The sequence below is a fragment of the Cydia strobilella genome, chromosome 13, assembly GCF_947568885.1.
Source record: "Cydia strobilella chromosome 13, ilCydStro3.1, whole genome shotgun sequence".
Classification (NCBI taxonomy): domain Eukaryota; kingdom Metazoa; phylum Arthropoda; class Insecta; order Lepidoptera; family Tortricidae; genus Cydia; species Cydia strobilella.
Window position 1 is genome coordinate 13,824,921 of NC_086053.1, and position 14,186 is coordinate 13,839,106.

At 33.7% G+C, this 14,186-nt stretch overlaps 2 protein-coding genes across 4 annotated transcripts in view; one reads left to right on the plus strand and one right to left on the minus strand.

Moving 5' to 3' along the window:
* LOC134746851 (inositol-3-phosphate synthase) overlaps positions 1-2,913 on the minus strand; it is a 36,024-nt gene extending 33,111 nt beyond the window's left edge. The window contains exons 1-3 of the mRNA XM_063681417.1: positions 2,602-2,913; positions 2,006-2,178; positions 1,440-1,552 (exon numbers count right to left, since the gene is read on the minus strand). Of these exons, the coding sequence (XP_063537487.1) occupies positions 1,440-1,552; positions 2,006-2,178; positions 2,602-2,721 (406 nt within the window). The 5' untranslated portion in view covers positions 2,722-2,913. The remainder of the gene's footprint in view (positions 1-1,439; positions 1,553-2,005; positions 2,179-2,601) is intronic.
* Positions 2,914-4,300: 1,387 nt separating this feature from the next.
* LOC134746784 (uncharacterized) overlaps positions 4,301-14,186 on the plus strand; it is a 36,501-nt gene continuing 26,615 nt past the window's right edge. For all 3 annotated transcript variants that reach the window (XM_063681325.1, XM_063681327.1, XM_063681326.1), the window contains exons 1-3: positions 4,301-4,600; positions 4,908-5,101; positions 5,615-5,912. In XM_063681325.1, coding sequence (XP_063537395.1) covers positions 4,908-5,101; positions 5,615-5,912 — 492 coding nt within the window. In that variant the 5' untranslated portion in view covers positions 4,301-4,600. The remainder of the gene's footprint in view (positions 4,601-4,907; positions 5,102-5,614; positions 5,913-14,186) is intronic.

Genomic DNA, 14,186 nt, shown 5'->3' on the forward strand with positions numbered 1-14,186 from the left:
TCGGTATTTCGCCATCGCCTCCTACCTATGATGCCACCCGATCGGTGATAAGGACAAAGCATAGCACTATTTTCTCTTTCCTCTTATAGGAATCTCAATAAGACTATCGTTCTCTATCAAAGAGTGTCAGGCCCTTAATCGGCATCGACATTTAGACCAAGAAGTCTGCAACGATTTAGATAGCACACGCAGTGCAAGTATTATTTTAAACGTCAAACTTCTATAAAATTATTATTATGACGTATAAATAACGGGTCTCTATTGTTTCCCATAAAGTTTTAAGTCATAATTGTTTGATTGCTTATCCGCATTTTCGTTAGTCATAATTTGGTTTTCCTCAGAAACGCGTAACTTTTCAGGATTGCCAATAAACAAACCTAACCTATCTATAGGATAAATACTGAAAAGTTAACGGTTCCAGAATTATGACTAATGATAATCTGACAATAATTACGTTATGACATTTATGACTCAATAATTATGTCAAACAAAGGGACCCCATAAATCTTCGTCTAACTCTAAATTGCCCGAAACACGGATCTGTATAATGCCGGCGCTACACTAACGGGAAACGCCGGCTGACGCGTTAATTATCGCGTTACTTCGACATTTTTCATACGGCCACACTAGGATGCAGCGAGTGTATGATTTTACTACAGTCAATTTGTCATTCATCACAAGGAAACTTCTAACAGGAAGTAATAACAAGTATTCTAAAATGGCTTAAACTAAGTGGTCATCCATTAATTATGTCACACGTTTAGGGGGACGGCGGGGGTCGGTCAAGAAAATGTGACATGCTGTGACAAGGGGGAGGGGGGAGTCACAAACTTTGTAACGTCACTTTACATCTGTAACCGAAAATGGTTTTGATTTTTTTATTCGCTGTTAACAGTTGAATGGTTATTGCAATTATCGTGTATGCAATCGTTTTTATGGATGCATTTTAATTCCTAATTGGCTTCGTGATACATTTTTCTAACATTTTTTAATAGATGTAAAAAACGAACTGAAATTCTGGATTTTGTTGAAAACATAATTGCCAAATATGTGATGTCACACCAGGGGGGGAGGGGTTAGCCAAATCTGACCAGGTGTGACAAGGAGAAGGGAGGGGTCAAAAAATCTTCAAATTCGTGTGATGTAATTAATGGATGACCCCTAATGAAAGGAGACAAGCTTAACTTATTGTATTTCCAAGCACTAGTCTAGGTACCTACACACACAAACATACAATTTATGAAATTTATCTGGGATATATAAATAGAGCTCGAGGGAGGAGTGTTAGGGTCGGCAACGCGCATGTAACTCCTCTGGAGTTGCAGGCGTACATAGGCTATGGAGACTGCTTAACATCAGGCGGGCCGTATGCTTGTTTGCCACCGACGTAGTATTAAAAAAAAAAATTTTATCTCCAGGAAGTGTTTCCAAAAACTCACCCAAATCATCAGGATGCACCATGGGTAACAAGTGTGACATTGGCACATACACATCATGGCCCTTCTCATCCATGCCTAGTCTGACTGTTGATGCCTGAGTGATGGATCCCAACCTAAAAACAATCAGTTCAAATAAATAAATTGAATCAATAGCAGTCCTTATTCCACAAAATTACAAAAATACTCAATTCATTCACATCAAATTAATAAATTGAATCAATAGTAGTCCTTATTCTACAAAATTGCTGTTTTTATGTTAAAAACAAACTATAAATACACAGCAAATTCTCATCATAAAAAAAATTGTGGAGCATGTGTGTGGAGCCGAGTGAGTTATACTTTGTTATATAAAAGCTTTATCTGGACTTATATTATAAATTATTAATTATTATATTAATTAAATTATTATTATTAATTATTATATTAGAAATACACTAATAGTAAGAATAATTTATGTTTAGTTGCTTAAGATAGTATTAAGTACTAACATGTATGGACTGTTATGAAGTTTGAATTAAACGATTTTTTTTTTATTATTCTTATTAGATGCAGCAACAAAGCCTTACCAATTAGATTGCATAGTTCCATTCTTTGTGTTCCAAGACAGCTGATGTCTGTTGGCCAACACGGCTGCAGTGAATGTGGATCCATTGTTGCCGCCCCATCCCACCAGCATGATGCCCAGTTTGCCCACCTTACGGCCCGTGCGGAGACATAGTGATGTTTTAAATGGTTTTGCCTGTTAAAATACAGAAAATCTATAATAGCAGGAGTGTACCAACTTACTACACACTACAAGATTTTCTGAAGGTAAGCTATACAATTATAATAATTAGTGAAAAATGTGGGTAAGTACGTAAATTTTTGTTGACTGAGAAATATAAATACATGGATAGACAAGTTAAATATTAACACTGGAACTAAATTGTGCATGTAATTAGAGATAGAGATCTTTATTTGCATACCAGTACAGATGTAATTAATTGACTTCAGACTATAGGTACTCGTTCATAATATGCATTGTGCCTATCACCGGCCATAAATACAGACTAACCACGCATTCCACGGCCAAGGGCATACATCTATATTAACATCGCACTAGGAAAATATCCCGATCAATACACACACCGGCTGAACCGGCGAAACCAGGAAAAACACTTACCACCAAATCATTGCCCTTCTTCGTCACCAGAGTTTCTTCATAATCATAATCGGCGAAAATATAGTCGTCCGTATACTTTACATTTGGGCTGGTAACCAGCAAATTTGAAGATCTTTCCATAACGACTAGAAACACGCTTACTGTTACTATTTCAACTAATAATAATCTAGTATATGTTCAAATCTAAGATTCCTGTATTACACGTTAATGCGAGCAGTTTTCGATTCGAATGCACAAATTTATTTGAAATCGTGTTTAAAACAGAAAATCACTGAGCTAACCGTCCGTCTTCGTCGATGAACGAATTGAAACTAACCACAGAGTAGACAAGAGACAAGACAAGCGAACTGAGAAGCGAAATATGACAATTGACAACCTGTCAGATGAGGCAGATGAACGATTGGCAGGTACCTTGTCTATGGTAATAATCGATAGATTTTTTGCGATTTTTGAATACCGTTACGTTACCGATACACGACCGATACCGATAGACATTTAACTATGTGACAGTTTTAAAATTTAATAAGGTAATGTCAACAGTTGATATCAGTTCAATTAGCGCTAAAACTTTACTTACTTAATTTGCATGTAGTATTTCGTCATAAACGTATTATTGATCAGAGACAAGTCCAATGATTTTATAAATGATAATTTTTAGTTTTTATTTACTTCAAATACAACAGAAAAAGTAAAACGCGCAAGACTTCCTTATAAAGTAAGACTACTCTCGAACGAAGGAATTACAAAAAGTTTATGTTGTACCTATACATTGTAGTTAGTACAAGTAAAATGCCCTATTCGTGTAATTACCATTACTTGTATGTGTGTAGTTTACTTTGTTGTGTGCTTCCTTTTTCTTCATGTCGATGTGTGGGGTATCTTAATACATTGTATCTTACGTACCTAGTATTATTATAGAACCGCTAGTTTTTGATGTAAAGCACGTTAGAAAACGAAAATTGATGATATTTTTCTTTAAGTTTGAATTGGATTTCACATAAATACGTATTTTTTTAACATGAAATAATTCTTAACAAACTTTTTGTTGTCATTCACACAGCAGGTAGTACGGTAGTAGGTAGGAATGTATGCACAAAGTGCATCATCACTTAGCACCTTTAAAATTCTTTACCCCCACATCTAAACACACCAAGGCAAATAGCTACGTATATTTGTAACATAAATAATTTAATATTCATGCAACCGCTCATGCGCCCTTCTCTTTCAACTCGAGATATAAATAATATAATATAACTCCAGACCGACTACATACTTATACATCTTATACAGTAATAAAACATTGCTCATTCGAATGGATCTATAATATAAACGAATGTATGGAATCTAATATAAAAAGAAGAATAACAATCCGCCTATTCTCAGGTCTTTATGTGTGCGTGCTGTGAAAAGAGATTGAAGTACTTTTTTTACACACATACTTCCCACTAACGATGTAATTTAAGGAAGGGGCCCAAGTTGGGTTGAAATGTTTACAAACGAGTAAAAATAGTAAAATGTTACTTTATCTTAAAATAATGTCTACATATTTCAAATAAATGTGTACTTAATAAATAACACTCGGTGCATTATTGCACTTCTGCTGTAATTACTCAAGCCAATACACACTGTTTTTTTATTAAACTTTTTTCAAATCACTACACTACAACGAATGTGTACTTGTATCCAGAAACTAAAGTTTATTACAAGATCAAAGTATAATAATAATTCGTTTTAGAATGTGTGCGTGTAGTCTACAAAATTAAAGTTGTGTATATTAATTACGGTATAATAAAGCATGCGGGGGGCGAGGGGGCGCGCCGCGCTCTCATATTCCGTATATTGATTGTGTGCGAGGGGGCCGGGGCAAGGAGGGGGCCACGGCGTGCCCCACTCTGTTATTTTACGACACGGCTTTCTGTGTAACATAATTTTATTTAATTTTGTGAAATGTGTCGGTGTTATTTGTGAAAAATCGGGAAGTCGGAAGTGTGAATTCAAGGTAAGACACCGGTAACGTGTTGATTTGTGTCAAAAATTCCGTACATGTTGAATAAAATATAAAAGATATTTTATATAGCTATAAATTCCCTCGGCGGCGCGTACCTACAATATATTACACTGTCATACCGCGTACGTATAGTGTTTTTTACGGGCATCGTTCTAAAAATAAGTTGTAATAATTATAATTTTATGTAGCGGTCGCAGCAGTCGGTTTACTGTCGATTTATTCATCATACGCTGGTAGGAATAAATCGTGCGGTGTGGTGATTTATCGGTGTCGTGATTGGAGTGTTTGTGGTGTCCAGATGCAGGGGCTGGTGAGTGACAAGACGTTCCACCTTAAGTGGAACAACCACCTGCAGAACCTGAGCCAGCTCTTCACGACCATCTACTCGTCATCGGCGCTGGCCGACGTGACCTTGTCCTGCCGGGATGGCACGCTCAAGGCTCACAAGCTCGTTCTATCCGCCTGCAGCCCTTACTTTGAACAAATCTTCAGGTAACCACACTTTTAACATCCCATATTTAAAATTTACAAACGAAAAATGTCATGTTCATTTCAGAATTTAATCTGTTTCATTTGCTCACAATGACATCATTATTTTTTACAGACAGTAGCTCTGTTTTGCCACTAGCATGCCAATTAAATATAATTTTGTGAACTCATTCTAATCTTTCAAGATGTTTTAGTCACTTATTTTTGCATCATATTTATTTTTAGAATTATGTGTTGGAGATTTTAGTTACATGAATGTTTGAATATCTGCATGAATGTAAATGTGACTTATCTTAAGATAAGCAATAAAATAATTATTTTTACAAAGTAATTTTGTGATAAATTCCGAGATAATATTGAATTTGGGTATTAATACAAGAAAAACAAGTTTATTTTGATTAATATAAACTGAAAATGAATCATTATTCATTTTATTGCTATATTTTCCTTATTTATAAATTCACAAAAAAATTAAAAAGTCACCGTGCAAGATGCTAACATGTTATTTTTCTCTAGGGACAATCCATGCCAGCATCCGATCGTTATCCTCAAAGGGATTCCATTCTCGGAGATCAACCTGCTGGTGGAGTTCATGTACAAAGGATCAGTGGACGTCCAAGAATTGGATCTGCAGTCCCTCATGCACACAGCCTCCGAGCTGGAGATCAGAGGACTGGCATATGAGGCTCGGGACAATGCTGCGCAGCTGTTGAATGTGAACTTGGAGTACCCGACATACTCACAGACTCAAGTGCCTCAGCCACAACCGCAGGCGTTCGCCCAGGCCCGCACTGATGTTGAACGGCTTAAGCAGGTAAGATCTTTCTTTTGCATATCATGGCTGAAAAACTTGATATAGTCAATCCAAGCTACCGTTTCACAGACTGATGTGACAGTCATAATAAAAAATTGAAATATCATAATAAACTTCATATTTTCATATAAATTTGATACTTATGCGACACTACCACACATTGTCAATGCAGTCTGTGCAGAGTTAGCTTAATCTAAAGCCCGGTTCACATTTGTCTGCGTCAGACAAATGTGCACGCAATCATGAAATGTATGAAACTGATATGCATCACAACACAACATGACAGACAAATGTGAACCGGGCTTTACTCTAGAAATCAGAGCTCTAAGTTATCTTTTGTGGTTTCTAGCTGGTGTTTAGTGGTTAAATTAATCAATTATAATTAAAGCAAGGTAGTTTTGTAAAGTTGTAAGTAAGATATTAAAAATATAAATGTTGATGTCCTTATTGACATTGAGATTTTATAAAAGATTTAAATGTTCCTATTACATGTAGGTAGGGGAGGTAATATTTCCAATTTAGATTTAAATGCTAATTATCAAAATATTCAATAAAACGAAGGTAAGATTAACTTAATTTATTCACAACCACTCTTAATTGTGAATGAACTCTAAACAAAGCTTACAGTTATTTGAATGTATATGTAGTTTGTAATATCAGAATAGATACCTATGCTTGTTTTAAAAATTAAATTCTAAATACCAAATTCATATAACAGAAATGTTTCCTTAATTATCATTATCAAGGCTAAGGCTTGATAATCTTTCCAATTTGTTTTATGTAGGTAGGTATTTATTAAACCAGACAATCTTAAAACAATCTTATTTAGTTAATAGTTATTGTAGCAATCAGCTTGTGCTAATTCTTACCTGAACAAGTATTTTAATAATATGTGATAGCTTTGTGGCTATGTTAAAAAGGCCTAACTATTTAAAAGATCATCCGGACGAAGATGTAACTCATGGCTCAAAGATCTCCGAACATGGTTCAAACAGAGCACACCCTCATTATTCCGCGCGGCTGCGTCTAAAGTACGTATAGCCCTCATGATAGCCGACCTCCGGTAGGAGATGGCACTGGAAGAAGAAGAAGAACTTTTTAAACAATACTTCTTTTAATAAATTATCTTGAAGGTTCTCCTTTTTTCTTATCTGGAATTGTACGAATAGATAGGTATTGATTTTTTTATGTTTCTACTTAATATCTTACAGGTTACAGGTATTTTCTTATTTTAATTTAGTCAGAGTTGTCTATTCTTTTCGGCCATGAAATAATAATTCTTGGGGGGTTTAATTTAATCAACCAAATTTTTGCATGGGACAATCTTAAATAATATTAGTTATTATTTTTGTTTATATAGTCGCAGTGAGTTTTAAAACGCAAATTAATTAAAAGATAGGAAAAAAGAAAAAAATATTTTTTATGAAAAATTACCGTGTAAATTAAGATTAACAAGTTTGGGAACAAATCAAATTATTTTGATTTGTGTTTTTTAAGTAGTCACACTACTATATATAAATTAAAAACTGTAATAGATGTCATATATTAAAGAAAAGTTACGAAGCCCTCCAGTGGTGAAGGCCACCCAGTGGTGCAGTGGTGAAGGTGGTAGTGGTGGGTGGTGGTTTTTTTTTTTCTTTAATATATGACATCTATTACAGTTTTTAAATTAAGATTATTAAAGTAAAAATACACTTATATAAAAATAAAGTAGAGCACAGCACACAATTGAAACGTGTAACATTCTATTGTATACACGTTTTCTATCTCAGATAATTATACGTTTTAAAAAGGAAACTATTTCAATAATTACATCAAAGCAATTAGGTGAAGTTAATTACAATTTGCATATAATTATAGCAGTGCAGTCAAAGTAAAATTACAATTTTGTTAATATTTTAGTTGTATGACTTTAGTTTTCATTAAAATATTATCTGGCAGTTTGAAATATTACAAATGTAATAGCTTATTTTATCCTGAAGATCAAGAAATGATAGAAAAGTGATATTTCGTAAAATAAGTAGGAATGCTTTAATTTAACTGTTACGAGAAAAGTGAAGTGGCGTCATGAAAAAAAAACTATCAAGTCTAGTAAAAGTGACTAAGTTTTATTCAAGCAAGTCTCCATGCATTATTTTATTATTATAGGTAGATATTCGTCATTTGTTAAATTGTTATTCGACACAGCCGGTCTTTCGGACCCTTGACTGTGTATTTGTGTAACTTTTACATTAACAATCATGTTTACCTAAAATCGTACTTATTAGTATTATTGACTGTGGACAACAGAAAAATAAAATTACACATAAGTACCTACCAAAAAACCATGGTCACTTTTAACTTTCACGTGAATACCTAGCTTAAGAACTTGCTCGTACCAATGAGTTTTTCGGAACTTATGTACGAAATATCATTTGTATTTACCAGTCGCTTTTCGGTGAAGGAAAACATCGTGAGGAAACCGGACTAATCCCAACAAGGCCTAGTTTCCCCTCTGGGTTGGAAGGTCAGATGGCAGTCGCTTTCGTAAAAACTAGTGCCTACGCCAATTCTTGGGATTAGTTGCCAAGTGGACCCCAGGCTCCGATGAGCCGTGGCAAAATGCCGGGACAACGCGAGGAAGATGACCTAGCTTAAGGTGGGTCCACACTTGTGACTATTTACCGAACATTATCCCGTGACCGTATCAGAAACACGATTGTAGGTACAATAAAGTAAGGATAAATTCAACGGAAAAACCCTTTACGTGCACAATAGGTACCTACCTAATACATAAATAAATGGCAAAAATATCTGATGTACACGCGTCACAGTTTGTAGGTAGGTAGGTACCTATACTCTGAATATAATTGAGATTTTATAGAGTAACGATACCTATTATGAGGCTATGAATCTATAAGGAAAGGGTAATGAATGTCCCTACTTTATAATTTTAATAATACTTACTTTGGCTTATCATGTCATTGTGTTCTATGATGGAGAAATAGATTAGTCACGCCAGAATTACCTATGTTTGTTTAAATTTTCGTCACGCGTTGAATCATTTGAGGAAGTTTTTGGAATTGTAAAAGTACCTACTATATTGTAATTATTACGTCGTGATTTAAAATTCGCCTCTCGTTGCGAATTTCCTATTTTTATTAACTTGTAGATGTTGTATCGGCAATATACATTATATTTTAAACCTATTCTCTTTAATAAAAATTAAGAAAGGCAAAAACACCTACATTTTATAGTTTAATGTATAAACGCACATGTTTTTATTTTAGTCTGTATATATATATATATATTTTAACGTAAAGTGTACGTATACACTACTCAACTCGAATAATTTAAATCAATTATATTTTAAATTAATTTTCTTTAATTAAAATTAACTACTAAGACAAAGACACCTACATCAGTTTTATGCATAAACCACATCTTTTTAGTCCTCATGAAAAACATTTTTTTTGTCATTTTTACGTAATATTCAGCTGTAAATTACACTAACTAGAACAATCTACTCGAATGGTTTAAATAAAAAAGTGTTATAAATGCGACACTTATGAATTTTATAGATTATATCAATTGCAGTACTCGCGCAGTTATAGCCATATTTTTTTACGATTATATAAATAAAATAGATATGCGTTTACGTCCCGTTTATTTAAAATAGTGCTAGAGTTCGTAAAATGGGCCTGGGGTTTATGTTACTACAAACACGCCCCGTGCTTCCAGGTTAAAAATAGATTCCTGCCGTCGAATTAAGCTGTTTAACACTGAAAATGGAAACGATAAATTCTAGAGTAGTTAACACTAATACGTAGGATGGAATCAGGATTTTTTGTTTGCTTGTCGCCTTAATCCCATTAATTCCCTAATTGCCTACTCGCTAATCAACTACAATGTTACCTGCAAAATTGAAAATAATAATTTAATATCTATATTTGGTTATTACAATTAATAAAAATAGACGTACTGATTTATCGCCTTTATTTCTTGAATGCTATTATTTATCTGTAACTCTAAGAAAACACTAAAACTGCGACTTACACGTGTTTACCTCTATAATACGAATTTTGAATTGTTTTTCGCTCTGTAACACGAAATTAATAATTTAATGCGATGCCTTCTATAAGACCAAAAACTCGTTAGCATATTTTTTTTGCTATTTCCGTTGAGACTTTCCGTCGAGGTTCCACTGTAATAGTTTTATGTAAACATATTCAAGTCCTCAGGTGCTATTTACAAGAACATGCGTATGTACATGCAAATTAGATAAGTAAGTACATAACGTTTTGCATCACTTATAAAATAAGTAGGTATATAGATAAAATGTTAAATATGAATATTTATCAACCCGTACCTGTTTTATTTAAAATTGCCTTATCGAAAAGGTCTCCATTAAAAGGGCAAACTTTTAAATTAATTATGAATGGCCTTGTGTCGCAAATAAACTTCGCTTGCGATCTTATACTTGTTGGAATGCATAAAATCAAATATGAATAAATGTTACTTTTAATTAATATATAATAGTAATTTTAAGCCTGAAGAAACATCGACGAAAGGCTGTAAAGAAACTAAAGAGCAACTTACTTTTCCAAAGGGAAGGAAATTTAATTAAAAAAAATTGCATTAGGAAGCAAAAACCACAGCATTTACGCGCAGAAATAAAGACATTTTTCAAATATTATGACTTAAAAAGGTTTTTTTTTGTATTTTTGCAACCGCGGGTGATGATTGTGATTAGGCAGCATATGGTGGCAAAAAAATATATTTGTAATATTATCTATTATGATATTTATTGGTAAATATTTACATTTACAAGTCAATACTACAATTAAGCATTACAAAACATATTACAATTAGTAATAACATTGTATTATATTCCTATATAATTTAGTAGGTATACGCGATTGAGGCAATGACCCGTGGCTATCGAAGAACTCATGTCCACTCAAGTTATGTCCATCGCCTTTTAATATTCACTTTATTTCCATGTAAATGGGGCATGTATATTACTTAGGTAGGACACCAAATTACTTACAAACTTAATATACCTATAAATAAAACAGAATTAAACAGCTAAGGGGTCATTCATTAATTACATCACCCGTTTAGGGGGGGGGGGGGGGGGAGGAGGTCAAGAAAATGTGACATGTTGTGACAAGGGGGACGGGGGGTCACGAACTTTGTGACGTCACATTAACTTATTTAAATTATTTTATTCTCTGTACTGCTACAGTTAACAAGTTTTTGGAACGATAATCGGTTTTAATCGTTAATTTTCTTTCCTAATCTGTTTTACGGTTATAAAATTGCTAATATTTCTTTTGTCAAAAATATTTGGATAAAATATTAATAATAGTTAATTCGATTTGCCGATTTCATTGCGACGTCACACCGGGGGGGGGGGTTGCCAAGTGTGACAAGGAGGGGGGGAGGGGTATAAAAACCTCGAAATTCGTGTGACGTGATTAATGGATGAACCTATAAAACTTAAAAACTAAATCTAAAAATAAATAAAACTAATCTTAAAATAAATAACTAAAAACTATACCCCTGCGGCATGGTGCCGTAGATGCTGGCAGCATTTCCACGCTGTATCGCAATGCTTCTTTGTGCGAGGAAGCTGCCAGCTCTACGATCACTGGTGGCGTCTGCTATTCTTTTAGACAATTATTAAATATAATCTACTTTTATTATTTATGTGCCTAGTCATGAATATAATTAATTACTATCGCATTAGGTAGATAAAACGTCATATATAAATTTTGAGCATACACGGTTAAGGTGGGGTCTAGGTGTGACTAATATATTGCACAATGGCGTTGAGTTGGTATATTGATTGACTGAATAACTATATTGTTACTGGCTGATCACAGCGCGTAGGCTAAGTGATTTAATACCGCAACACACGTGGCTGTATTTGCCCAAATATCCGCTTTTTTACGGCAAACGAATGTGGCGCAGTCATATAACGCGATTGTCTTCGCAAAGCTTTAAAATGGTTTTATGGATAAAGATTTTCAAAATTTGTAAGTCCCATAATTGGTAAAGTATTATATGCAACTTCTGCATAAATATGCACATATTCTTCCTTCGCCTGTCATCACATAAGAAAGAGCAGGTCAGGCGTGGGTCAAACGAAAACTTTAGCAAATAATGCATTTATTTTTATAATAAGGATAAATATGTTTAAACAGTATTTTTGCAAATTAGTTACGTCATTACCTCGAAATAGCGCGCTCTATTTTTTTTTTAACGATTGGCGGATATATATGGTATTTTCTATAAAAAGGGACCTTATTGTCGATTGCGCTTACGCCATTATTAACGATGCTGCGATATATAAATACAATGCCGCGCGACGCTGTGCGGCGTAAGCGCCATCGACAATAAGGTCCCTTTTCGTAGAAAATGCCCCATATTGTTATGTAAAAAATAAAACAATCAAATTTAGAACCTTCTTTGTTGAAGTCTGATTACGAGTCAAACAATGTATCTGGCTGGAGGTTCTAGACAATTCAATAAGTGAAAGGTGAAAGAACCGGTGCCGGTATTTATACCTTCGACATTTGAACTTAGAACTGAACATTCGCACCTACTAATTAGACGACGCATGCACATATCGTACACGTCTGTCACTAAGCATGGAATTATAGGTAATTAGGTACTACAGAAATAATAAGTACCTATTTCGTGAAATATACTTCTACATTCACTAGAAATTATAAAAAAAAAACGAGAACTTAAATATGAATTAATTAATTTGGTAGCATTTTTTCGGCGATACGCGCCTATGTAACTATTTCAAACCCATAGTTATCTTGTCATACTCAATGAAGTTTAGACTAGATTTATCGCCCATCGCCTTAGCAAGTCTATGTTTTTACAGATAGGTATTGTATCGTATATATTGTTTGTCAACGAGTTACTTTTCGTACCTATGTTAAAATAATTTTAACTGCTTAAATGTCGGTATCCCTCGTGCTAATTGTGCACTTTAATGCCTAGAAAGTCTTCTGTATTGCAACCTCGGAAGCTGCCCACACATTTTAAAACAAATAGCCATATCATGCTGCTTAGTTACATACTTCTGAACTAGCGCCTAATGACGTCACGCATAATGAACTCAAACATTTTTTTCCATAGACAAATGACGTGTCGTTTTTAAGATCGATTTTTTATTTTTAGAAGGCAAGGTTGATTTTTTGTTTAATTAAAATTTTGTGATTCCTTACTTTTTAAACAAATTTTGGTTTGACCATATGAGAATAATTGGTTAGGTATTCGCGAATATTTTGAGGCAAATACGTATATATCACTAACACACACAAGAGGTCACAAAAAATATGTCACACCAAATTGTCACTTGTTGGTAATACTTTTTTTTTTGAGATTCTGAAAAAAATCGACGAAGCTATTTTTATGGCATAGAATCTTGTGTTTATTTTTTTATGTAATTGTGTTTTCTATGCCATAGAAAACATAATTACATAAAAAATAAACACAAGATTTTAGATGGCTTGTAGCCCTACAACGTAAATAAAAGGGTAAAAAAGGCTATTCAAAAATATAAATTACACATAACATATTTTTTTGTTTTGTTTTGTCCATTTTATGTAAAGCTGTTTATGTGCAATGAAGTGACAGACATACATACATACATAAATATTGCCCTTTGAATAGTGTGATAGGTGTTTTATTATGCATGTTCTGATATTTATTTAATAAATACGTTACATTTGCATTATGTTTCGTCTTAAGAGGCGGTTCTTTATGGGGCCCACTGATTATCAGTCCGCCGGACAATATCAGCCTGTCAGTTAGAACAAAAATTTGACAGTTCCGAACAACTGACAGGCCGATATCGTCCGGCGGACTGATAGTCAGTGGGCCCCTTTAGTAAAGCTGGCGTCCCAAGGAATGTCAATTTAAATTCATTTTCGAATTCAATAGATTCTCATGACAGAAAAACACATGTTTATTGTTCTTTTGACAGGTGACATTTGTCAATAGATATAAATATTAAATAAATGTAAAATGTTTAAAATATCCTTATTTTTTACTTATGTAATATTAATATGTGATGTAGGTAACTGCTCGAAGTCATATTAGAATCTATATTTATTGCGCATTTATGATTTCCAAGCCTCATTTTTATGATGGAGGCTACAGACATTACGTATTTTAATATATAGCTTGAAACATTTGAAGAACAAAAATGTTTTTTTATAAATATGCTATAATTATAAATAAATAAAAATTCGGACGATGCAATCCATATTT